General features: G+C 39.3%; 1 protein-coding gene across 5 annotated transcripts in view; it reads right to left on the bottom strand.

Annotated features, from left to right (window-relative positions):
• The window catches only part of LOC124160105 (ras-GEF domain-containing family member 1B-like), a 445,667-nt gene that overhangs the window by 190,773 nt on the left and 229,018 nt on the right, over positions 1 to 25,876 (bottom strand). For all 5 annotated transcript variants that reach the window (XM_046535849.1, XM_046535850.1, XM_046535852.1 and 2 more), the window contains one exon: positions 10,653 to 10,712. In XM_046535849.1, the coding sequence (XP_046391805.1) occupies positions 10,653 to 10,712 (60 nt within the window). The remainder of the gene's footprint in view (positions 1 to 10,652; positions 10,713 to 25,876) is intronic.

Genomic DNA, 25,876 nt, shown 5'->3' with positions numbered 1-25,876 from the left:
GACTTTTATCGCATGTTATTAAACATCATCGCGAATGATTATGCCTCAGGAATATCTCTAATTAAAGTTTTTATGTGTCGAAATATACAAACATTTCCGTACAGCTTTAATATCCAAGATAATACGCTATTCGATCATTGTCTTTGATGCACCAGCTTACGGATAACATTGCAATTTAAAGCAGGAATAAACAAAAAAAATGAACGTAAACACAATTAAAACGTTATCGCCATCACAAATAATGAAAAAAAAACATTTCCACCAACCTATCTGTTATGTAAGGTCTGTCTTTCAACTGCAAATGTGTATTGGTATAAACATATGAGAAACGGCAGACCGTTCGATAGGTTACGAAACACTTGGTAAATTCTATCGAACCAAATTTGCATAGTAATGTAGAGTTTGATAATTTTTACCAAACAAGCAATCGCCTTCCTAAAATTAATCATAACTTCGATAAATGTTACCAAACTCAGAATCGTATTGAATTAATTCAGTTATTTTTACCAAACTCTTCCGTACAATTGACCAAATTATGAAATATCAAAATATTTGATGAAATATATCAAGAGCTAACGCTTGCGTTTGGTAAAATAAATCAAGTGCTTAGTAATTTGCATCAAAGTTTAAGTATATTTAACAAAAATACTCCCTATTACACCAGTTCGATAGTTTTAATCAAATCTTTTTTTTCCGTGTGGGGGGCGTTGCTATAGTCTATGGGGGCAAAAAGTGCCATGGGAGAGGCAGGGGGTGCCGGAAGGTCCTGACAATGTGACAAATGCAAAGGTTGCGTTCCTTTTGTCTTCGTTATTAAGCTTCGCTCATAAAGTTTACTTTGTTTCCCGCATCTGGAAGTAATTTAAACCATGTGTTTCCTTACATTTTTAATTAATAACGGTTGAAAAATATTTCTAAGCCTTTCTTGCACAAGGGAAACGTTTGAAGCGGTTTAGTCTCATTTGTTCTATCGTTGGCAAAACTTTTCGACACAAAGACTTCACGACACACTTCTTCGGCAGTAAATTTCAGTGTGAATAAAACGGTTGTGAATGTGGAGAGGAATCAGGTCATCTGATAACTAGATTCGGTAGCTTTGCAACAAATATTTACAAGAATAATCATTTATTTTTATAAGCAATTTTACTTCTAAAAGCAACCATTAAAGATATAATCCACGTCTTATCATTAACACATGCCCGTATTCTATTTTGTAAACATTAAATAAGTTTTATTTAAACAACATTAATATTTTAATCTTTGTTGTAGAAAAAGAATGGCAGGAGCTGGCTCATCAAAGAAAAAATGTAGACAGTGTAATGTGTATTAAACTGAGTACGGATTTTGATAGTCACCTACAAACAAGCACATGCCTATGTGTTTAATATGCGAAGAATAAGTATGTGTTTTCAAATGAGGCGATGAAACCTTCTAGACTAATTGACCATTTGAGGAAAGCACATCCTGACAAGACCGAAAAGCCTTTAAATTTTTTTCAATCACTACGTGACAGAGTGTAAAATCGTCCGACACTTTCCAGTATGTTGTGTAATGCTACAAAAAATGTCACTGATGGTTTGCGTGCATCATACAGCATTTCTCTATTAATTGCAAAATCTGGAAAGCCATATACCATGGTGAAGAACTCATCTTACCAGCAATTAGCGAAGTCCTGAGTATTGTTCTACGTAAGCCACCATATGATACGATAAAAATTATTCCCCTAAGCAATACTGCAGTTCAACGACGAATAGATGAAAATGAGGAAGATATATTGCGCACCATACTGAGAACAACAGAATTTGCATTACAGTTGGACGAGTCCACTTTGCCAGGTAATGAATCTTTCCTTGTGGCTTATGTACGCTTTATTAAAGATGAAAATCTATCTCAGGAGTTGTTGTTTGCATGGCGATTAGAAATTGATACGAAAAGGGAGTCAATATTTCGTATCGTAGAGCAGTTCTTCAGGGACAAAAAAATTTCACTTACTAAAATACTTGCTGTCGCGACAGATGGATCTCCGTCAATGACTGGTCGTCACCATGGTTGTATTGCATACTTAATAAAATATGTACCAAATGTCTTTGCTATTAATTGTGTCATTCACCGACAACATCTAGTGGCAAAAAAGCGATCGCCTTCACAAGTCATTAAACATTGTAATTACAGCAGTTAACAAAATTAAAGCCCATGCTCTTAATGATCGACTCTTTCGAGAGTTGTGTGATGAGAACGACGAAGATTTTAAACGTTTGTTACCACACACGGATGTTGGTTGTCTGTCAAAAGGAAATTGTATAAGGCGCTTCTATAAACTTTTTGACACTGTCGTGCAGTTTTTTGAGGAGAAAGATGTTTTTCTCAGCAGCAACCTTAGAGAGATTAGTAGTGACGTTGCATTTTTGGCTGAACTTTTTGGAAAGTTTAATGAAATGAATTTACAATTGCAAGGAAACGACAAAAATCTTATAAAGGAAAATCTGTGGTGGCTGTGTTTATTTCCAAGTTGATTTTATTTAAGCGTAACATAGGTCGCCGCGAGATTTATCAATTTCCTTCCCTGCTTGAGGTAGAAGAGCAAGCTGGTTTATGTGATGATGATTTGAGCGTCTTTTGCGACCATTTAGCTACCTTAGTTAAGAATACTCGCTGCGCTCCGCGCGCTCGTTAAGGGGCTCCGCCCCTTAAAAACCCCGGGTCCGGCTTCGCCGTCTACATTTGTGATTCTTCGAAGAATTTTAGTTCGAATAATCTCACCTCAGCTAGTGGCCGGCTTCGCCGGCCAGGGGATAGGGAAGGGCCCCACTCATTCCTCGTTAAGAGGCGGCTTCGCCGCCCAGGGGTTGAGTGTGCCCCCCCGGGGCTACCCCGCTTAATACTCGGAACGGCTTCGCCGTTCCTCGTCAGGGGTCGGCAAAGCCGCCCAGATGGCAAGGGCATTTTGGAACTGTTTCACCGTCATTCGTTTAAGGGGCGGCTTCGCCGCCCAGAGGCGGAGGGAGCCCACAGCGGCTGCGCCGCTTTAACGTCGGGGCGGCTTCGCCGCCCAAGGATTACTGAAGCTCCCCCTCGCCTACGCCAGTTACTCCTCGGAACGGCTTCACCGTTCCTCGTTGTGGGGCGGCTTCGCCGCCTTGGGGATAATGAGCCCCCCGCGGCTGCTCCACGTAGTCCTCATAAATGGTCCTCTCCACCGAAAGGATTCCCAGGGGGATTAGGGGGTTTTCATGTGTTATACATGCGGTCATCAATCGTCCACAGTGATCATGTGGCGATGATTTTAAAGGGTAGTGCAATGCGGCGTAATAGTGGCGACAAGTACCCATAAAAGAAGACTTCATGGCAAGTTTTCATTTTTTGCGGGGGGTTCCAACGGAATACCGGGGGTTTTATGCGTGTGAAAACCAGTGGTTACAAATCGTTCTCATAAATTCCGTGCGGATAAGTCCTAGGGGTCTGGAACAGTGGCAGAATTCTGACGATTGTTTTACCCGGATAGGCGATTTATTAGAAAAATTTTCTGGGAGGTTTCACGGGGTTATCGGGCGTTTTAATAAGTAGTAGAGGCACCAGACAGTAGTAGAGTAAATTGTGACGAAAACTACTCGGAAAAGCGCCTTTAACATTTTTTTATTTTTTTTTCGGCGAGGTTCCAGGAGGTGATCGGGGGTTTTCTGGTATTTTTTCCCGTTTTATTTACGGTGGCCCGCCCTCATCAAATATTCCGGATCTAGAGCTCAGAGGGGACGGGTAGTGCGGCGTAATGTTTGCGAGAAGTTCCCAAATAGGAGACTTAATGGCACATTTTACATTTGGGGGGATTTCAGGGGGATACCGGGGGTTTATATGTGTGTACCCCTGGCGGTCACCATCCGTTCACTTGAATTCCGTAGGGATGAGTCGTTGGGGTAAGAACCAGCTTTGGAAAGTCTCGAAAAGTACCGAAAAAGTAGACTTATATGCAAAACTTTATTTTTTGGGGGGTGTATGTGGGTTTACCGTGGGTTTATAGGTTTTTACTACCAGGGGTCATCAATTGTCCACATCAATTCCGTAGCGATGAGTGGTAAGGCTACAAAAGCGGTGGAATTGTGATGAAAAGTACCCAAAAAGGCTACTTATATTCAAATTTTAATTTTTTAGGGTTTTCAGGGGGTTTAAATATGGCCTTGTTATATGGTCACATGCATTTACTATCATAACTAAGAGAAGTTGCCCCTATGACATCCATATTTCGATAGTAGTACAATAAAAGGTAAACCTCTCCCCGGAAAAAATTAGTACTGTCCGCCATTTTTATTTTTCCGCAGTTATATCGACTGCAACATTTATTAAATTCTTATATTTTCGGAAACCATATGAATAGATGTATGTAATTGTAGAGTTTAAAAGACATCGGTCGGGAAAACATTGAAGAAATCTTGTGTCAATCTTTTGAAAATCGTAATTTTCGGTGATTTTGGGAACGTTTTTATTTTTTTCTGGAAAACCATGGACGAAAAAAAGAAAATTGTTACCTACATATCGTAGACGATGTTATGAGCATATATAATATTCATTTTCAGTATCCTACACCTGCAATTACGACGAGGGGAGAGGGAGTTATGAAATTTGTTTCGAAAAAGCTTTTCGGACGCCATTTGTGCAGCAATTTACTTTAAAATTATCTAAATCCATTACATAATTACGTGACTACATTCATCAGCTTTCAAAACGTACATAAACTATCCGCGTGGCACACACCGTTCACGCGCAGTAAAATAAAAATCGAAATACCGTCCCCGGAAAAGGCGCGATTTCGGCCATTTTGTCGTCCTAGCCATGACACGTGGCGGAAACTTCTGGTTTTCGGATTTTTCCTCCGGAGGTTTTCTGGTATATTTTCCCGTATAGTTTACGGTGGCCCGCCCTCATCAAATATTCCGGATCTAGAGCTGAGAGGGTACGGGTAGTGCGGCGTATTGTTTGCGAGAAGTTCCCAAATAGGAAACTTTTATGAAATTTTTTATTTTTTGGGGGGTGTATGTGGGTTTACCGGGGATTTATAGCTTTGTACTGCCAGGGGTCATCAATCGTCCACATTAATTCCGTAGCGATGAGTGGTAATTCTTGGGAAAGCGGCGGAATCGTGACGTAAAGTACCCGAAAAGGCTACTTATGTGCAAATTTTAATTTTTTAGGGGGTTTCGGGGGGTTTAAAGATGACGATACTATATGGTCACATTCATTTACTTTCATATCTAACAGGAGTGAGCCCTATGACATCCATATTTCGAGAGTAATACAATAAAAAGCAAACCAGTCCCCGAAAAAAGTGAGTAGCGCCCGCCATTTTTATTTTTTCGCGGTTAAATGCGTTGAATCATTTATTAAAAATTCATGTTTTCTGAAAGACAATGCAAAGTTGTATGTAACTACAAAGTTTGAAAGAAATCGGTAAGGTTAAAGTTGACAAAATCTTGTGTTAATCTTTTGGAAATCGTAATTTTCGGTGATTTTCGAAATATTTTTTTTTTTTCTGAGTAACCAAGGACGACGAAAGAAAATTGTTGCCTACATTTCGTAGACAATGTATTAAGCATATATAATAATCATTTTCGTTACCCTACACCTTAAATTAACTCGAATGGAGCGGAAGTTATGAAATTTTATTCGAAAAATAAACTTTTGGACGCCATTTTGGCTGCAATTTTCTCAATTGGAAACTAATTAATTTACTTTATTACATGCCCACGTTCATCAGCTTTCAAAAAAAGCATTTGCGACCCGTGTGTTACGCATAATTAGCGCGCAGTAAAATAAAAACCGAAAGATGGTCCCCGAAAAAAGCCCGATTTCGGCCATTTTGTCGTCCTAGCGACGACACATGGCGGAAACTTCCGGTTTTCGGATTTTTCCTCCGAATCATTTCCGGTTCCCCGCACGCGTGCCAAATTTCAGCTCTCCAGCACTTCTAGAAGTGGTCGGGAATTTGTATCCATGAGTGAGTCAGTCACCACAAGGGCTGTATATAGATGGGATGACGCAAACATTTGAAGATCCTCTTTTGTAGGAAATTCCAGACTGGGTGATAAATCCGTTTGTAGATATTGAGGAAGTTGGGGTATTAGAGGAAGAATTAATGGGACTACAAAATGACATTGAATTGAAACCAAAGTTTAATATAAATTATCAAGAGTTTGTTACAGAAGGAGATTTCTAATCGTTATCCTGCATTATGGATGGTGGTTAATAAACTACTTCTTGCATCTCCGACTCCATTTTTGGTGGAACGTGGTTTTAGTTTAGTCAGATTATTTCCAAGCAGAGAAACAGACTTCAGGTTTGCGAACGCGGTGATTTAAGACTTCTGCTAAGAGACATTAAACCGGTCGTTGGAAAACTTGTATCATGTGATTAAGCCAGGGACCTGGAGCGCTCCTCCGCTCCGCTATACTCCGGCTCCATTGTCGGAGCGGAGCAGTTCAATTCCTACTGCTCCGCTCCGGAGCGGAGCGACGACAATGGGACCTAGGTGCTCCACTCCGGAGCGGAGCATTTCTTGCGAGAACTCCACTCCAACAGGAATGGAACTGCTCCGCTCCGACAATGGAGCCGGAGCATAGCGGAGCAGAACACAAACATCAATGCTTCGCTTCTAGGCGGGAAATCTACGTATTCACGCTTCTGCAACCGTGGAACGCATCGGATATTCCCTGCGGCTATTTTTATGTTGAGTTATTAATCCACATTCTACGTGATTTGCGGGTATTATTTAATACCAATACATTTCAATTTACAAATAGTATTATGTAAAAAAAGTATTTGTTTCAGGCGTGACTTAATGGAACCTTCTTGACACGATGAAAAGTAAAGATTAAAAAAAAAATTGTGTGCGGCTGTTTATTCTGTCTTCTGTGCATTTGTACCAGACGATGACGTGCCACGTCGAAACCTAGGTCGTAAATTAAATATTTATGCGGAATTACAAAGTTTTCTTTACTTTTCATTATGTAAATAATACTTTTCAAATTGGGCAGTCCAATATGTGTTCTATTTAAATACCTTGCGTTAGATACTTTAGAATAATAAACAATTATAGTGATAATCTTAAGGATTAATACAATACGATAGTCGATAATCGCAATCTATGTTGTTTTATAATTTGACAGGCTTTGTGTCGCCATTTTAATAATTTATTAATTTTATTATCGCATTATAAAATTCTTTGTCGGGCGATATTAAAAAATAAAAATGCTGTAGGCTAATATTTTCAAAATTCTGGGATATCGTTTTTTTACGATGCCATAACGTAGTACGTTTAAAATATTAATGATGTGGCCCTTCGTTGGGTGGAAAGAGCATTTCTAATGAAATTTTTCAATACATATGTACTTGGATTTAAAAGTAATATATATTTTAACCAAAGCCCATAATTTTTTTCCGAATAACATGCTTTGTAATTAGAGGTTCTTCTGAGCAATGTCTGTCTGTTAAACTGAATTCCGCGATAACACCTATTTTGAAATGTAGTCTTCTTTCCCAAACAATGCAAGCATTTATTTACAAATGGTATATCTTTTTTACATTTAAAAATGGTACCGATTTTTCTGATACAATTGCATAACAGTTGTATTTAAACTTCTTGTATACAGATGATTCGCAATTCAGTTGTAATAAAAAGGAAAAATACATGGGAAACAAAAATTTTCAATACCTTTGTAATAAATCTTTAATTAATTTTAATTATAATCTTTAGATTGTAAAATGATGGAAAATTGATATATATAACTATAGAAAAATAATAGCATAATTTCATATTTGCAGACGACTTTTATTCATGAAAATATCGTAAAAATTATGGCATGAAACGGCCTTGGTAACCATCAGTTGTTGATTTTTTACTCAACAGAGAGGATCACAATAAAATAAAGTTTGGATTCACGAGCGCATAACTTCGGAATACGCTCTTTTTCTTGCTCATAAGTGTGAAAAACATCAACAAAATCAAGATAAAATATCTATATATACCCTACAAGGCCAGTTAGTTAAGGCCAGGTATATGGCAGTATTGTCAAATATTCCATCTATCATCTCTGAATTTTATTGATAGCTAAGAATAGTATGTGAAACATACTATTCTTAGCTATCAATAAAAGGAAAGAATGTACCAGGAAAGAATGTACATTATACACGTGAAGGATAAAAATCGCAGTTGGCGTAATTGCTGTGAAGACATTATATAACATGTTGAAAGGTTTTACCAACGTATTCTTAAACGTATGCTTAAAATTTGAAACATAGCGGAAAGTAGTGCATCACTTAATTTTGGTTTCCAATTAAATTTTCGTTATAATGGTTGATTTGGCTAATGGCTATGGACATATTGATGAATATTAGTCAACTTTTACAAGGGTATCATTATGCTAAGAATCCGATATTTCTTTATAAAATGATGTATTCGAAATAAAAATGTCAAGAAAGGAATTGCTATTAAATATCACTGTGCCATCACGTGCGGGTAACCCTTCATTATATTTAAATTTATTAAGTTTTATTGTGGGTATTTCTATTAATAATTAATTATGGTTAATTCTATTTGGAAAATACGCACTTCCAGGTGGCAATAGAATTTATGTAACAAAGTTAACACGAAATTAATACCGGAGCGGAGCAGCATCATAGCAATTTGCTCCGCTCCGAGGAGCTCCGACATGCCCTCCACCCAAGTGCTCCGCTCCGACATTGCTCCGACCTACTCCGCTCCGCTCCGGCCGGAGCGGAGTGGAGCACCCCGGAGCAACAATGAAAATTCGCTCCGCTCCACTGCTGCTCCAGGTCCCTGGATTAAGCTCATCCTTAGCATTAAAATTTTATTTTACGGAAATATGTAATTAATTTTAGAAATAGAATCTTCTTAAATGACTTCCAGACAATGAGCAACTATAATTAAAAAAAGTCACTTAGAGTCATGTAAAATTCTAAAAAATCTTTTTTTTTATTACATGAAAAAACCCAGGTTGGGCAGAATCACAGTACAAAAAAAAATAAAAAACACAGTAAGTACTAAATTTTCGGTGGAGTATTACCACCTTCCTCAGAGTTAGGTAGGAGACTTATTTATTTTTGCGTCAAAAGTATATTCTTAGTTAAGTTCCTTTTATTGTGAATTCAATCATTTGCATAAATGATTTAAAAAAAACTATATATCCATTGGATTCAAAATAAAAACTTAATTAGTCATTGTTTTTAATTTAATTATTACAATATTTATCATTTGGTGAATTAGTATATGATTCTAACTATTATTTTAAAGATACCGATTAGGGGGGCGTTGAGTATAGGTTTATGGGTCTAAGGGGGTGGTGGCACGAAAAAGTTTGGGAAACACTGATCTATACGTCATAACACAAAAATTGAGTGCTGTCAGCCGGCCACTCAATCACTCAAGAACTGACGAACCCTTCGAAACGAAGTTAAGCAAAAAGATTCTCCGTTCAGTTACAAATTATATAAAACAATAGCGTTGGAGCCTGGAAGGCCCTCAAGCGGGCCCTTTAACTTCAAAAATACGATGGCCCTGGAAGAAAATTTTGGGGATCGTACAGAGGAACCTTTATTAACAACTATATTGCTCCTTATATTGAGATTGAGGGTTGTAATTTTCACAGTTAAGTTATTGAAAATGTAAAGTTTCTTATTCTTGCACTCAATTTGCTCCTATGATTAAAATTTTCTGTGTAATTACGTCAATATGGTCATAATCAATACATATTTCACTTTTCATTTGATAATTTGAACTTGTGCTTGAGAACCGATAAACAAACTAACCTGCTTACACTCTACTTATTCCCAGGATTTTATATACATACGCATTGGATTTTTATACATAGCACACTCCGCCACATCCCAAACAATGACATTTATCCGCCTATCTTCAGTCTGAACTGCAATTCATTGAAAAAATAATAATTAGACCATATTACTTCGAAGCCATCTCAAAGGCAAGTTAAATGACTGATTGCATTAATCGCAATCTCCATCGTCACAAAAACCAAAGAGCTACCTGAGCCCAACCATCTCCAGTAAACGCCTTCACCTTTCCTGAGCTTGATTTGTTGGCCAAAAGTTGTCTCTAAAGCACTTGCTTCGGATTCACAGAGTCCCAAGGGGACCAATACTACATGAGATGTGAGATTCGGCGCAGGAAGGCTCTTTTATAGTCGTCATAAATACATAAATCCGCTAACTAAATAAAATACGAAGGAATGTAGCGCAATTCGTTAAAATTGCTACAGAAAACGTTACTCATTGTCATATTTTAAATGAATTACTCTGGGAGCCTCTAGAGGCTACGCTCTACGATAAGATTTTTTGGGCAATCGAGTATAGATATCTTTCAGAGCGCTCGAAGAACCTCACTATATTTCCAGGACGAATGAAACAGTAAATTTCGATAGATATTTTGCCGAACGGATAGCGAAGGGAATTCGTATTCCCCTCAGCAATAAGGATTTCAATGAATGCAGGGTTAGAGCATATCCTGATTATTTGCCAGCAACCGACGTCCCTGCGCCACACCCTTATTGAGTCGGCTAGCTGGGTAGAGCCCACAGCCCAATCTGGCTGGAGAGAGAGAGACAAGAGCGCAGCGAGAAATGTCCACCCACCTTTCTGCTAGATCCGTCCTTGGGTGTCTGGTCCGAAGCCACGGTCCCGAAAATGGTCGGCTGAAATGAGAAAGAGAGAGAATTGTAGAGTGCATGAAAGTATAGCTCTCGCTAAAGACCGCGCATGCGCAGTGCCACGCGAGGGGAGGGGGGAGGCAGAGAGGAGAGGAAGCAAATTGCGAGCTAAAGGAAAGGTCGAAATTCCGAAATGGTAGCGAAATAAAAATGGAGAGAGAGGCAACTGAGGACATCATCCAGAGGCAAGGCCTTTCTCTCAAAACGAGGGAACAATTTCCGGCGGCGCGCGGTAAGACTGAGACTGGCTGCTATGGGGGAGTCACTCGAAGCGGGTGGCAACGACGACGCGACGGTGGGTCTTTCCGCTCCCGCTCACAAGCATTTTGAGAGTTGAGAGCGCGGCCAACATTGCCCACTACCCAGTGACATGATCTTTTTCGAGTGCTATTCAAGCATTTTATGTTGTGTCGCTCCTTTGACGCATCACTTTCTATCCCATTATGGCTCATATCATACTCTCAAATGGAATGCTTAACCCTTTCACTGCTGTGGACGTACCTAGTGCCTCGTTTACACCACGATCGTACCGACGTTGATCGCGACTACTGCACGTTTACACGTCTAAAAGTTACCATCGTAACTCAGTGCTGCCCTCGTTGTGGAATTGTGTCATATAACAACTGACGACGGCACTGCGTGAGAAAATTGAAATCCTGGAAATTAAGAAGCAAAAGAAAAATAATGTTTTCATGTGCTAAAACTGAAGCTAGACCGAACTGTCGGTAAAACGTTGAAGAAAGTAGGTTTCTTTATGGGAATCTGTCCAAAGTTTAGCAATATTCATGCGGTAAAGACAGTAGATATGTCTCCTTGCTACGTTCCAAATTGGAATATTTTGCTAACTGGTCACTTTATTATAATATCGACTCCATCCGGATTGAACGTGTCCAAAATAAATTTTTCAAATTAAATAATTGCGATTTATTAACCTCTTTGTCTGATTACAACACTTCATATATTCTTTCCCTAGTTAATTTGAAAACTCTTGCACGACCAAGGATCCTCCAACAAAGGCATATTCCTCTACAAAATTATCAATTAATATTTAGATTGTTCCTATCTCCTTTATTAGTAACTTTTAATGGATCCCGTCATAGCTATATAAATCCTCACCTGCCTTTTTTTAATTACCATAGAGCAAATTATGTCTTCAACTCCCAGCTATGATGAGATAAAACTAAAACTAGTCACAACAGTCCGTGAAGTCTTTAAGAAACTAGATTCTTCGAGAGAATATGTCAAAACATTCAAGAATATTCACGCATTAAAGACAGTACATATTGCTGTTATAATTTAACTAGAAAAGGCTTAGATTTCGGCTTGATTCGGCACAAGTATTGATATCTCCATGTCCTCATCTAAATGTTATGGTTATTTCTGGTGAATTTTATTGTGAAATCCTGTATACGATGATTTAATTGGTTAACATTTTGTGCATGTTTGTTATTTTCCATCATCTGTGAAGTATAATGTAAGGATACATGGTCATTGGTTAACCTGTAAATAAAGAAATGCATAAAACTGGTTTAGTACAGAATATCCGATATCATTTGGTAAATAGAACATCAGAAAAAACTTTCCCCTAACGTCCTTCCATTACCTGCTGAATAATGTCTTTAATTGTTGCCATATATCTTTGATATATTAGAGTTATTTATGAAGTATCAGTTATTGTATCAAGATTTGCAACGGCGCGAAAGAATCGTATATGCATCGATCTTCATTTCCTAACTCTTTTTCCTTGGCACACTAGCGCTAACCATCGTAAGTTCGGCAGTGTTAGGTACTAAGGCCTACGATGGTAACTCTGCGCGTTTACACGACGTTTAGAGGTTACGATCGTAAGGATCAACGTCGCGACGATCGTTTTGTAAACGGGGCATAGTACGTCCGCACGGCAGACTGCTGTGGACGTACTATTTCTTCGTCCCTACCATGCGGTCAGCACTTTTGCCGAAGGACTCCGAAAGGTTGCTAATCCGGGACCCTATCCTCGACGAACTCACCCACGCAGGACCGTCTCATGGACCCTACAGTGGGGGGCCTAGCTCCCGAAAAGTGACCGCTCTGACTTCATTTTGAAAATCAACCAATCAATCCGATCATCAAAAAATGATTTTTTTCATCGCAATCCTGCCAGTCAAGCAATCAAGTACGTCTTTGAACCGTGTTTCTACGATGAAAAATAACGATTTTGTTAACTTTGATAAAATGGCCATTTTCCGGTTGTCCGCAGCTACGTTTTTAGCAAAGTTAACTAAATCGTTATTTTTCATCGCAGAAACACGGTTCAAAGACGTACTTGATTGCTTGATTGATAGGAGTGCGATGAAAACAATCAACTTCTGATGATCGGATTGATTGATTGATTTTCAAATTGCAGTCAGCGGTCACTTTTCGGGAGGGAGGCCCCCCGCTGGTAGAGTCGAGGAGACAGTCCTGCGTGGGTGAGCTCGTGGAGGTTAGGGTTGTGGATTAGCGACCCTTCGGAGGGTGCACCACACCCATACTAAAAGTACCTGCGCCATGGGTCCAAGAAACGCATTTCAACCTTTTCGCCGCATGTGAGGAGAAGGTTTTCGGAGATTGAACAGCAGTGAAAGGGTTAACGCCACGTCCACCAATACTAATTAGCAAAACGGAGGATGATTCTGCCACTGGCTTTACTCCGAGAGCATTTAAATCGGCAGTCGCTCCACAGACGGCAGAGTGATTCAAATTTCACGAAGAAATAATCATCCCCAGCTTAAGCTTTCAACCGCAATTATATATTTCTAACTCGCTTTGCTCGCTGGGGGGGCTCTGCCCCCCCTGAGCCCCCCCGAAAAAGGCCTGCGGCCTGTTATGCTCACTGTGGGAGGTCTTACACTTTTTGTTTGCTACTTGTTACTTAAGGATCGTTTACTTTTAAGCTGGCTAGCTTAGGTAAAAGCAATATTTCCACTTTCACGTAAAACGAGCCCATCGCTACAATATGAATGTAAATATTTATAAAGAGAAACGTTTTTCTGAGGGGCTAAAAAAGTAAAATAAATTTCTACGAGTTTCTCTAACTTATTCAATTCAAATACAAAAAACGTTGAGACCACGTTCCACAATGAAAAACACGTTTATTACTTATTTTCCACAAAACTCAACCAAATTCTTGATATACGAATAAGTTGTAACAGCTGTTCCCCTTCGTAAGCGAATTACGTAGGGACTGAATATCAATATCTAGAAACAAATGCGCCTTAGCATGAATTGGGGCTAGTATAACGAATTTTATCGAAATATTATTTATCGTGATTTCGAATGATTTCACTTCAGAAATACCTCTATTTACAGTTTTAATGAATCGGGATACACAAATATCTCAGTTTTAATATCCAACGCAATGCGCAATAAATCTGGTGAGTAACGGATCACAGCCTTTGGTGTACAAGACATTGTGAATGTCAAGATTTCGATAATTTTCACAGTTGAATAACTTAGTCACTCAAGGAAACGTGATTTTCGCAAGACAAATAATTGAATAAGAAGTACCTATATTTGCACGTATCTTCCATATTGTATTATTCACTGCCTATTCACTCCTGCAGCTCACGGATAACATCGTACATTAAAAAGGACATTAACGGAAAAAAGAACGACAGCAAAAATGAAAAGTTATCACCATCACAAAAAATGAAAATAAAATCATTTTTACCTACCTATATTATGAAAACTTGTTTGAAAGTCTTTCTACTACAATCGTGTATCGCCAACAAGAACGAACTATAGTCAACAGCACGAATCATATTTCTAAATTGGCATTTAGTGCACTTGTTGACTTTGAAATTAATAACCACCAAACTTTCGATGTAATATACCAGAAACAACAACTAATTCCTACCTTATATTTCTCCGCTTTTCATTTGAATGCGCTTTGATTTAAACAGATGTTTGTTCTTGCGGAAAGAAGACGCAAAGAAATAAACACTTCAAATATTACTTTCTTAATTTCCTTCCTTATATTTATCAGTTTTTCGTTTTAATTCCTTTATCTTCTTTCCCAATTTAGCTCCTCTTGTTTGCATAAACAAATATGTTGCTATGATTGTTCGTTTGTATGACTGCCGCGCCGCCATTGGAATTTGGTGGCCATTTTTTGAACTAATCCCCATACTCACTTTTAATTGAATAGACGGATAAATAATTGTAAATTTAGTGTTTTCATAATTTTTCCTGGGGTTTCAGACAATTTTAGAGGGGGTCTTCATTAGACTTTTTGCCGTATCTCGTCTCGTTCACCCCAAACATTTGTATAGGTGAGTATAGGGGATTTTATGATGTATAGATTCAGACGTTAACAACGTCACATATGGCAAATGCAATTACTCGATCGTAAACATTGAGTTAATGGATCGCCCGGCCCTTATCGCAACTCAGCGGACATTTTCCAAAACCTTAGGAGTTGGAAAAGGAAGTTCTTATAACTTAGGCCCAAATATGCAATTTTACTATAGTTTTCAAAAAATACGCACACACCCACGAGTACCGTTTCACTGACGGGGCCGGATCGGTGAAAACTTGGGAAGGTTGGCACATGAAGCAGCCAGCATACTTGGCCTTTATGGCACAAAGGGCCGACGACGAAGGACCCCAATGCGAGAGAAACGGGAGTCAAACTGCAAGTAAGGCGGGCAATCAGAGGTGAGGAAAAGGGCGGGGCAGAACACGCGGAAGGCAAGAGAGAACGGCTGTATGTTTCAAGGCGGGAGCCATGTCGCGACTGAGGATGCCATTGTCTTGGCGGACTAGTTTCTTTAAATGACCTTTAAAACGCATTTAATTTGCTGCTCGTTATTTTAAAAAACGTACGGATATTGTTTCATATTGCATTTTTTTATGATTTGAGGTTTTAGATACACCAAATGTCGCTTGTACCTCATCAAATTATTTCCTTCCACTTTCTATGAATTCGTCAACTTGACCTCTTCATTGCTCTAGAAGGATTAGTGTCCCTTACTTCGAGGCATCTTCATGTTTATTGGTATGATACAATATCTCCTCAAGTCAGCATTGGCGAAAATGTAGGGATTTTCATGGCACAATTGAAACTCCATTCCTGTTGCAGATTTTTTTGGTTTTCAAATGTGCGCCCTTGCGGGCTTTTTAGTCCCTGCTCTCGCCGCTAGGGGAACACTACGGCGCAGCCTGTTCGCGCACCTCCTGTAGATGCGGTGAGCACCTGTTCGCTCGGCTCTCTCTCTCTCTCTTTCTCTCGCCGACCTCAGAGCAGTAAAGAACTCTTCTCTCCCTAACTATTCATGTACTCCGCTTCGTCTCGTCCGCCTTACTCTACTGTTGAAGTATTAAATCTATTCAGAAAGGAGCTAACGTGCCTTTATTTTTTTGTAATACGCAACATTTTTGGTCCTTCGGGCCGGATTGAGATCGCGGTAGGAGAGAAGTAAAACTTGCCGATTAATAATTTTTTATTAAAATATTTCGCTAAACGAAAGTGAACTTTAATAACGTCGACTTTCAAGAGACCACGTGGTTCCTGATTCACCATTGCTGGTTCCTGTCTTCTGCTTCCTGAATCTACGAAGAAAAGAAATCATCTTTCCTCCTCTTCAGAAGTGTGCCTGCCTTAATTTCAAGTGAAATTTTCGGTAAGAACTTTCTTTTATGTGAACTTAAGTGAACTTTCATTTAAACCTCAACGTGGATATTGCTTCTATTGAGTCACGTGTGAACTTTTGCATCAAATATTATTCATTGACTTGAAGTGCTTCATTCTCAACACTTGTTCTGAGCCACTTTTTGGCGTAGGGAGTTATGATACTAACGTCGACGGCCACTTTCATGCCGACCTTGAAAACTTGATTGAGAACATTTTCTGAACTACGGGACTGAATTGTGCCTTCCAATGGGACCTTATGTGCTTTCTATTCACTTCAGTCTTCATATTAAGTTCCTTTAATCTGAATGACCGTGTCAATTTAGCTTAACGCTATGTCTGAGGAACTTGAAAAACTTATTCAATCTCAATTTAAGAGAGGAGAATTAATTTCAAGATTTTGGGCTAATACTTTAAAACGAGGGGTAGATAATCTCTCGTGCACTGTCCTAGAACAGCGAAAAATATTAATTTCTTCGTACTGGGATGATTTCTTGTCAAAGCACTACGCACTGCTAGAGAAACCCGAGGTAGCCAAGACTACCTACGTTTCTGAAGATATTTTCTCTAAAATAGAAGAGCATTACATTGACGCGTGTTCTAATATAGCCTCGTGTTTGAATTCCTTATGTGCTCCAACCGACGTCAAGCATGACGCATCGGGTGATATATCGCGTGTCAGTATTCATTCGCAACTTCCGAAAATTGAATTGCCTACCTTTTCGGGTAATGTGTTGGAGTGGGAGAGTTTTCGCGATCAATTTAAAAAACTAGTACATGAAGTGCCAGAACTGTCTTATGTGCACAAATTACTTTATTTGAAAACTCATTTGCGTGGTAGTGCCGCAGAAGTGATTGAAAATACACCTGTTACCAGTGCTAATTATCAGGGCGCATGGAATGATCTTGAGCAGCGCTATGGGAGTAAAAGGATTCTTTCTAATATTCATATGAAGAATTTATTTGAACTCTTTCCTGTGCAAAAGCCCACCTCCGCTGAACTAAAAAGGGTGTTAGATCAGTTTCGTCAGACTGTAAGAGCTTTTCAAAATCTTGGCAAACCGGTTGAACAGTGGGACGAATGGTTTGTGTTTCTTCTGACAAGAAAATTAGATTCGTCTACTCGTCTGATGTGGGAGTTGTCACAAACAGACATGAATACTGTTCCTAAATTCGAGGGATTTTCTATTTTTTTGGAGACTAGAATTCATGCCCTGGACGCGTCGAAGGAGTTAGATTCTGCAAGTACTTCTGCATCTCAAAGCGAAGCCAGACGTGATTTTTCTAGTAACCAAAGATCTAAAACGCGATCGTTAGTTCATACGTCATCCACTAAGCGATCGCACAAGAGCACCTTGCGATGTCTCTTATGCTCCAATGGGCATCCTTTGAGCTACTGCTCTGTGTTTAAAAGTATGATGCCAAATGAACGCAAAGAACAGGTTCATAAACATTCACTTTGCTTTAATTGCCTATCTAAACAGCATGGGACAAGACTTTGCAAATCTGTTGGCCGATGTTTGGTGTGTAATCAGAAACATCATACCTTACTTCATCAGTGCTTTCCCCCTAGGACACAAGGAACAACTCAATTTCCTACGAACAGTTATTTTGTTTCCGAGTCACCGGCCTTAGTTCCTCCAGCTTCCGTACCCACGGAACAGGCAGGAGCATCTAGTTGCTCGGTGGTTACAAAAAGGGTTGTTCTTTTAGCCACAGTTTGCGTTAAAATTGAAGCCCCGTCTGGAAAATTGCTTACAGTTCGAGCTTTGATGGACACTGCTTCTGATTCCTCTTTTGTTTCAGAGTGGGTCGTTCAAACTTTACAGCTCAGAAAGACAATTGTAAATGTTCCGGTTACGGGTGTTCAAGGGTGTGAAACTGGTGTTTCAACCAGTGCAGTGAACTTACGTATTCTTTCAAGTTTTGATCCTCGATATGAACTCAAAGTACAAGCTTTAGTTCTTAGAAAGTTAACCTCTTTGATTCCGTCTAATTATGTTCAACGTGAACATTGGCCTCACTTAACTGACATAACGCTTGCTGACCCTGACTTTGCAATCCCATCAAAAATTGACCTCATACTGGGAGCAGATGTTTGCGGACCCCTATTTTTAGATGGTTTCCGCCAAGGGCCCGCCGGCTCTCCTAACGCTAGGCTAACACCGTTTGGATGGGTATTGTTAGGTCCAGTGGAATGTTCTTCTGAGGACTGTCTGGTGAAAAATTCCGTGACCTTAATGCATATTGAAGCTTACAATAACCTAACAGCTGAAATGCAAAGATTTTGGGAAGTGGAGGAGGTTCCCTCAGAATCTCCAATGTCAGAAGAGGACACTCGCTGTGAAAATCATTTCAAGGAAACGCATACAAGAAATTCAGATGGACGTTATGTTGTGCGTTTGCCTCTAAAAGCGGATGTTTCTAATTTAGCTTCATCACGATCATCCGTATTAAGATTATTTCAAATGTCTGAGAAGCGCTTAGCAACTCAATCTTCAATCAAGCAGAAATATATTGAATTTATGTCAGAATACTTTGATATGAATCATGTGTCGTCATTAAAGAAGCTAGAATCAATAAAGGTTCCTCGTTGGATTCAATTTTCAAATGAAAATTTGTCAAATGTTACTTTTCATGGGTTTAGTGATGCCTCAGAACGTGCCTATGCGGCTGCAGTTTACATACGTGTGTCAGACCGAACGCATGGAGTATCAGTAAATTTGTTAGTAGCGAAGACTAAAGTGGCCCCAGTTAAAACAATTAGTGTCCCCAGACTAGAATTGTGTGCTGCTGTGCTACTAACTCGTCTTTTAGTAAAGCTCATCGGTGGACTCCGCCTGGAAAAGGTTCCTGCTGTCTTCGCATGGACTGACTCCAAGGTCACCCTCTCCTGGATCCGAGGCCACGCGTCCAAGTGGAAACCATTCGTGGCACACAGAGTTTCTGAAATCCAGTCAGCCCTGCCCACGGTCAGCTGGAGGTACGTTTGTACAGCCCACAACCCAGCCGATGCAGCCACCCGAGGAATTGACTCTGATGAACTCATTCGGCATCCTTTGTGGTTGAATGGACCACATTGGCTTGCAAAAGAGGAGACAGCCTGGAGCAGAGAACCTACAGTTTCGGATGGCTCCGAAAATGTGGAGCTAAAGGGTGCAGAGAAACTGACATGTCATGTCGCTCAAGCGTCAGACTTTGGTGACATTTTCCTTAAATATTCTTGTATTTTACGTTTGCTAAGGATAATTTCCTTTTGTTTAAGATTTTTGTATAATTGCAGGAACAAAGATCGTGCACGCCTTGGCCACATAACTGCCGAGGAGCGTGCCGCTGCCTTAGATTGCCTGATTAAATGCTCGCAGTCTCGATATTTTGGACTAGAATTTGACTGCTTCAAAAGCTCCAAGCCTCTGCCCAAGTCCTCACCTCTCCTGCCTTTGCAACCCTTCCTCGACGAGAAAGGAATCATCAGAGTGGGTGGCAGATTAAAGAACGCTGTCTTGTCATATGACGAGAGACATCCCATAATCATCGCCAAGCAATGCCATCTTGCACTGTTACTTGCTCGGCATGCTCATGCAGCGACGCTTCATGGGGGGCAACAACTCACCCGTTGCCACCTTGCTCAAAAGTACTGGATAATCCGAAACCGGGTTCTAGTAAAACAAGTAATAAGACAGTGTGGTGTATGTGCCAAATTCCGCACTAAAACTGCGCATCAGCTGATGGGGGACCTACCTGTGGAGAGACTGAAGCCCCAAAAGGCCTTTTCCTTTTCGGGTGTGGATTTTGCTGGCCCTGTACTTCTGAGAACTACGAAGGGTCGAGGACATAAATGTTATAAGGGCTATATTTGTCTATTTGTTTGTATGTCCACAAAAGCAGTTCATTTGGAATGTGTCTCTGATCTGTCCTCTAATGCTTTCACTCTTGCCTTTCGCAGATTTATTTCGAGGAGAGGCCGTTGTTTGAAACTTTTCAGCGACAACGCCACCAACTTTAGAGGTGCTGACAGGGAACTGAGAAGCCTATTTAAAGCAGCTTCCTCCTTCTACGAAAAAGCTTCGGCAGATCTCAGCACCTGTGGGACTGATTGGATTTTCAATCCTCCGTATGCACCTCACTTCGGCAGCCTGTGGGAAGCCGGAGTCAAATCTGTGAAGCATCATCTCCGAAGAGTAAATGGAGACCAGAAGCTGACTTCTGAAGAAATTTCAACGCCTCTCTGTCAATTAATTGCCTTGCCTGAACCTTTTTCAAAATTAGATTCTTATTTAATATGTAAAAATGTTATTTTTTCACGGCGGGCGGCATTTCTTTTGTTGTTGATAAGGTTTCTTTTCATTTACTTTAAATTTTTATTTTTTTCAAATGTATCAAATGTATTGTTTCGTCATGGACGAGGCGGGCGGTATGTTGCAGATTTTTTTGGTTTTCAAATGTGCGCCCTTGCGGGCTTTTTAGTCCCTGCTCTCGCCGCTAGGGGAACACTACGGCGCAGCCTGTTCGCGCACCTCCTGTAGATGCGGTGAGCACCTGTTCGCTCGGCTCTCTCTCTCTCTCTCTCTCTTTCTCTCGCCGACCTCAGAGCAGTAAAGAACTCTTCTCTCCCTAACTATTCATGTACTCCGCTTCGTCTCGTCCGCCTTACTCTACTGTTGAAGTATTAAATCTATTCAGAAAGGAGCTAACGTGCCTTTATTTTTTTGTAATACGCAACAATTCCTTTATTATTATTGACATTTCCTATAGTAATCAAATAGCTCTTTTTCAAATGCTATCTATGTAAGCCTATATTTTTTAAAATTTCCTTTTCTAGGGAGTTATTCATCTGCGGATCCTTTGATGGAAGCGATGTTTCCTCAAACGTCGAAAATCCTTATTATTCCATGCCTTAATACCGTCACACCTTAGTACGTTAAAATATTTGCCTCAGAAGTCGTAGGATGATCAAAATTGAACACTTGAAAGCTGTTCAACAGCGGTGCTTGCGCTGGATTCGGCCTTTTGCGAGGTTGACTTTTCGCGGCGTTAGAACGGTTGTCCCAAATCGAAAAAAGCTGGCCAAAATTAAGAATGCCGTACTTTACCTAAATTATCAACAAAAATGAAAGTTTCTTACTAATTTGATCGCTTGAATCTGATTTTGCAATTATTTTCACGCTATCTATTCATTTCAGCATTTTTGAGCTGTTATTATTCAAAAGCAATTTTTAGAAAATCTCGATATATGTTTGGGACCCTCATGAAAAAGGCTTAATAACAGAGTTAGAACGCGTGCAAAGAAGAGCTGCCAGGTATGTGAAAGGTCGTTACGATAGTCTTGTTAGTGTAACTGACCTCTTAGATAAACTCGGATGGGAATCTCTGTCGGACCGTAGATTGAAAAATAGACTAAACCTTTTAGATAAATTCAAGAGCAGTGTCTTTTCTGACGAAGTTAACCATATCTTGCGGACGCCAACGTACTACGGAAGATCAGATCATATAAATAAAATAAGAGAGATAGATTGCAGAACAGACAGATTCCGAATGTCATTTTTTCCACGATCAATAAGAGATTATAACGGCAGCAATAGAACGCGTAAATAGATTGCATGACTTGTAGTGTAGCCTACTAACCTATGTAAAACTTACTGCATGTTTCTGAATTTCTATTCTATATTCTATTTCTAACATCATATAGTAGTATAGTTTGTTATTATACGGGACGTTTCTTGGACGGTGTGGTGTGCATGTGGGAGTCCAAATGCATGCTGCATGCTGGTGATTGATCACCCCCTGCCAAACACCCTAGAGGTGGCTCGCAGGGTAATTTGTAGATGTAGATATAGATGTCATTGCAATCGGCAATAACTTGTAGTTGTTGGAGAGCAGAAAACAGTATAATTTTAAGGAAAAAGATATATAAACTGTCGTTAAATACCATGATAGAACTTACGAGATGAAATTTACTAGATTCGAAACCGCAACCATCAGCATAGTCGGCAAGATACCGAAATCGGAAAAACTACTCTCACTTATTCCTTTTTGGCTTCCATGCATTTAATAACTCACATTACATAAAATAAATTGACTGATAATAAAGACATTGAGAAGAATAACGTTTAAATTTCAATAAAATCACTTTTATTATTCACAAAAACGAATTTTAAAAGAATCGTCTTCCTATGTCACCCCAACTGACTCTTTGCCGCTCTGCGAATCACTTAAAATTAGCAGATTTTCACCTCTCCTGATAGGCCGACCTCGTTTTTCAAATGGTATTGGAACTCTTGATGTAATTTAGAAGCATGGTTCATTTATTAAAAGGAATTTTCGAAAGATATCTTCGTTATTTAACACTCCTGAGGATTTTCTTTCACGGTACTCTGGGAATTTCCTCATGTTTTTTGTCCTCTTGGCCTCCAATGCTTCCTCCGTTAGAACTCCAGTTAGAAGAAAGGATTTTTTGGAAATTGCTGTTCCTTGCATCAATACTTTATGTACCATTGGCGAAATGTTATACCAGCCATAAAGCTCGATGTTAAGCTCAGCTGTTTCCATTGGCTGAATGCTTCATTATTTATCTCATAGCCGCAGGGATTTTAATATCACTGAAAGTCGTCGATGGATAAGTACTTCTTCAATACCTGTAATGAAAATCGCAATTCACATTAATAATTACATTTCATGCATCTAAAGCCGCTGTTCGTATATTTTTCAAAATTATGTAAACAGATTCAGAATTTCTTACTAGCATATTATAATTTTATACTTACACTTAATTTCATCTAGCCTGAAATGAAATCCTGAATTAAAGCTCCACCATTAAATGTTTGATGATTGAGATTAATTAATGATTACTTTTATACAGTGCATATCTTCGCCAACTGTGCATGCATGCACTGAGAGAACAGGTTTGGATGCTACAGCCTAAACCCTTTTGGGCGGGGAGGTTTGGATACGCCATCAAGAATCATGCGACGTCAGAACTAACTCTTTGGGTGTGAGAACCAAAGGCAAAGAATGTCACACCAAACAACTCCAGTCAACGTCCTTTGGGTGGGAGAACCAAAGTTATGGTTAGTGCACTCTACCGGTTTAGGTGCGAAATCTAAATCTATTGTTACGCGCTCTGGTGGCAGTCTCATGAAGCTCTCTAGCACCCGCAGTTCTGTCTTCAGCCGTGGAAGCCGTAGACACGTGTGGACTTGTTGTGGGCAAAACGGGCGAACTCTGCTGCCGCTTGTGCTTCGTTGCTCTTGCTGCTCGAGATTATGGACGAGGGGACGGCGAATTTCTTATCGAAGGCTGGACTTGGAGCCTAAATCCATGTTTTCGCTGGTAAGTTGCGAGTTGTTGTTTATTCTCACGGCCATTTTGTGTTTATTCTCACCGCCATGTTGCATTAATTCTCCTGCCCACACTACCACCCTTTGCTTATGAGTTCTTCAGATTCCCATTGTTATCTCTATGTGCTTATTAAAACAAAGTTCAAACTCTCAGATCATATTTTGTCGGAAGTGCTGCTATGGTTATTAACATTGACCTTTATTTATTGAGGTTAAATTCTCTCACGTTTCTTGTATTTCCCGATGATATTTATAATAAGCTGTGATTGTATTTTAATAATATTTTATGTTATTGGCATAGAATTTGATAATGATATTAATTCACTGTGTTTTGTGCACTTTTTATGATAGTATAACGGTGGATTCATCGTGAGCCTTGCGGACCCTCGTAGTAAGGTCAGGAGGGGTAAGTGCGACCCCTAATTAGCAAATATGTATCAATTTCAACTAATTTTGAATTTCCTATGCTTGTTAAAAACATGAAATCCAATGAATAATGTATAAGTAAATCATCGAAAAAGAATTGTCACATGATTTACATTCCTCTTTCTTGAAAATGGCGATTTTCACGATTTTATTTCTTACAAACTTTTGAAGGGAACGCACTTTCCCCGTACTAGAGGCAAAGTGGCTATTCAAATGGCTAATGTGCGATATATTTCTAGGTAGATGTGATTTTCCCAGAAATTCAGCTTTTCTCTGCTTATCAAAGCACCAAATCATGTTTAACCATTCCTGAGAAATTAACTTTTATCTCAAGTAATGAGGATAATTTTTGGTTAATTACGACACAAGATGGAATATCAATCAAATATTTTTATTTATGATAATAACAATACTTAACTCTTGCACATTTATTTACAAGCAAATTAAAAATAGCTTACGAGCATAAAATCTGAATAAATAACGACAAATAGTATAATGGAAATAAAACTTTGTAAGTTTCACTTTTATTTTAATATGGGCACGACCCGGGTTTCGTAACGTGGCTACATCTTCTGATCGTCGTGCCCATATTAAAATAACAGTGAACCTTACAAATTTTTATTTCTTTATTTCCAATGTGGAGAGGTATCACAAAGTAAAGCCCGAAGTTATCAGTTATAAAATAGTATAATCTTATACATGATAATATATCTGAATATTAACTAGATTGCGATGAGAAAAAAATGATACTCTAACGTAGCTTAGGTACTTAATATAATAGCAAACAAAATAATGAAAATGAAATAATAGTCTCCAAGCTATAAAACATTGAATATTGATTTGTTTACTTTAAACTGTACGAAAGATAGGCAAAATTTTAACTTTCCTACACGGCCAACCCCTAGGTTTAGGCTTAGGTAATACTTTTACGTATTCCTTCTAGTATTTCGCTGGAATCCTCATTCTGTGGATATGCGAAACTTATTTCAGTCCCAAAACATGTCCTCATAAAGCAAACCACGGGAGCACCTCATTCATTGATCTACATGCTAGTGAGCAACTCACTTTTTTCTACTGAACCTGGCCAGATTCCAATCTCCTCAAGGAATGTTAGCTACCCAATTTTTTTAAGTTTTTCCGACTTATGCCATCTTCTGTTTAAGGCATTAATGCCACTTCATCTACACTCTCCTCATCAGAGGATATGTATTCCAACGTCCTACCATAATCAATGACCGAGTACTCAGCAGTTTTCTTTAAATTTTTTTTGTTATTTCCTCTATTGGTCTTTGAATTTTATCCCTCTTGTCCGTAAAATTACCCTCTTTCCTTGTTCTAGAGAGTGTTCCCGGAAATTCGTCAGTTAAAGTTCCTCAAATGATACTTCATGTAATACTGCATCCTGACACACAGTGGATGGCTCTCTGAAATCTGCTACGTGTTGATGGTGTAGGATGAGATGATACATGAGATAAATCAGTTTCAATGTCAACTGAACTCTTTTTTTATTATTATTCTCAAACCACCGAATACAGCTCATTTTTTTGGCCATTTTACATCGGGGTATTCAACAAATATAACAAGTAAACGTTCACGAACAACCATGCCCTGGACAGGGGAAACCTACACAGGCGGGACTCGAACCCACGACCTCTAGTTTGGCAGGCTAGGACGTTACCCCACCGCCACCGAGGCCGGCAAACTCTAAACTAAAATTAACCTAAATTCTACCTGTT

The sequence above is a fragment of the Ischnura elegans genome, chromosome 6 (assembly GCF_921293095.1).
Source record: "Ischnura elegans chromosome 6, ioIscEleg1.1, whole genome shotgun sequence".
Taxonomy (NCBI): Eukaryota; Metazoa; Arthropoda; class Insecta; order Odonata; family Coenagrionidae; genus Ischnura; species Ischnura elegans.
This window is presented reverse-complemented; position numbering and strand designations above follow the sequence as displayed.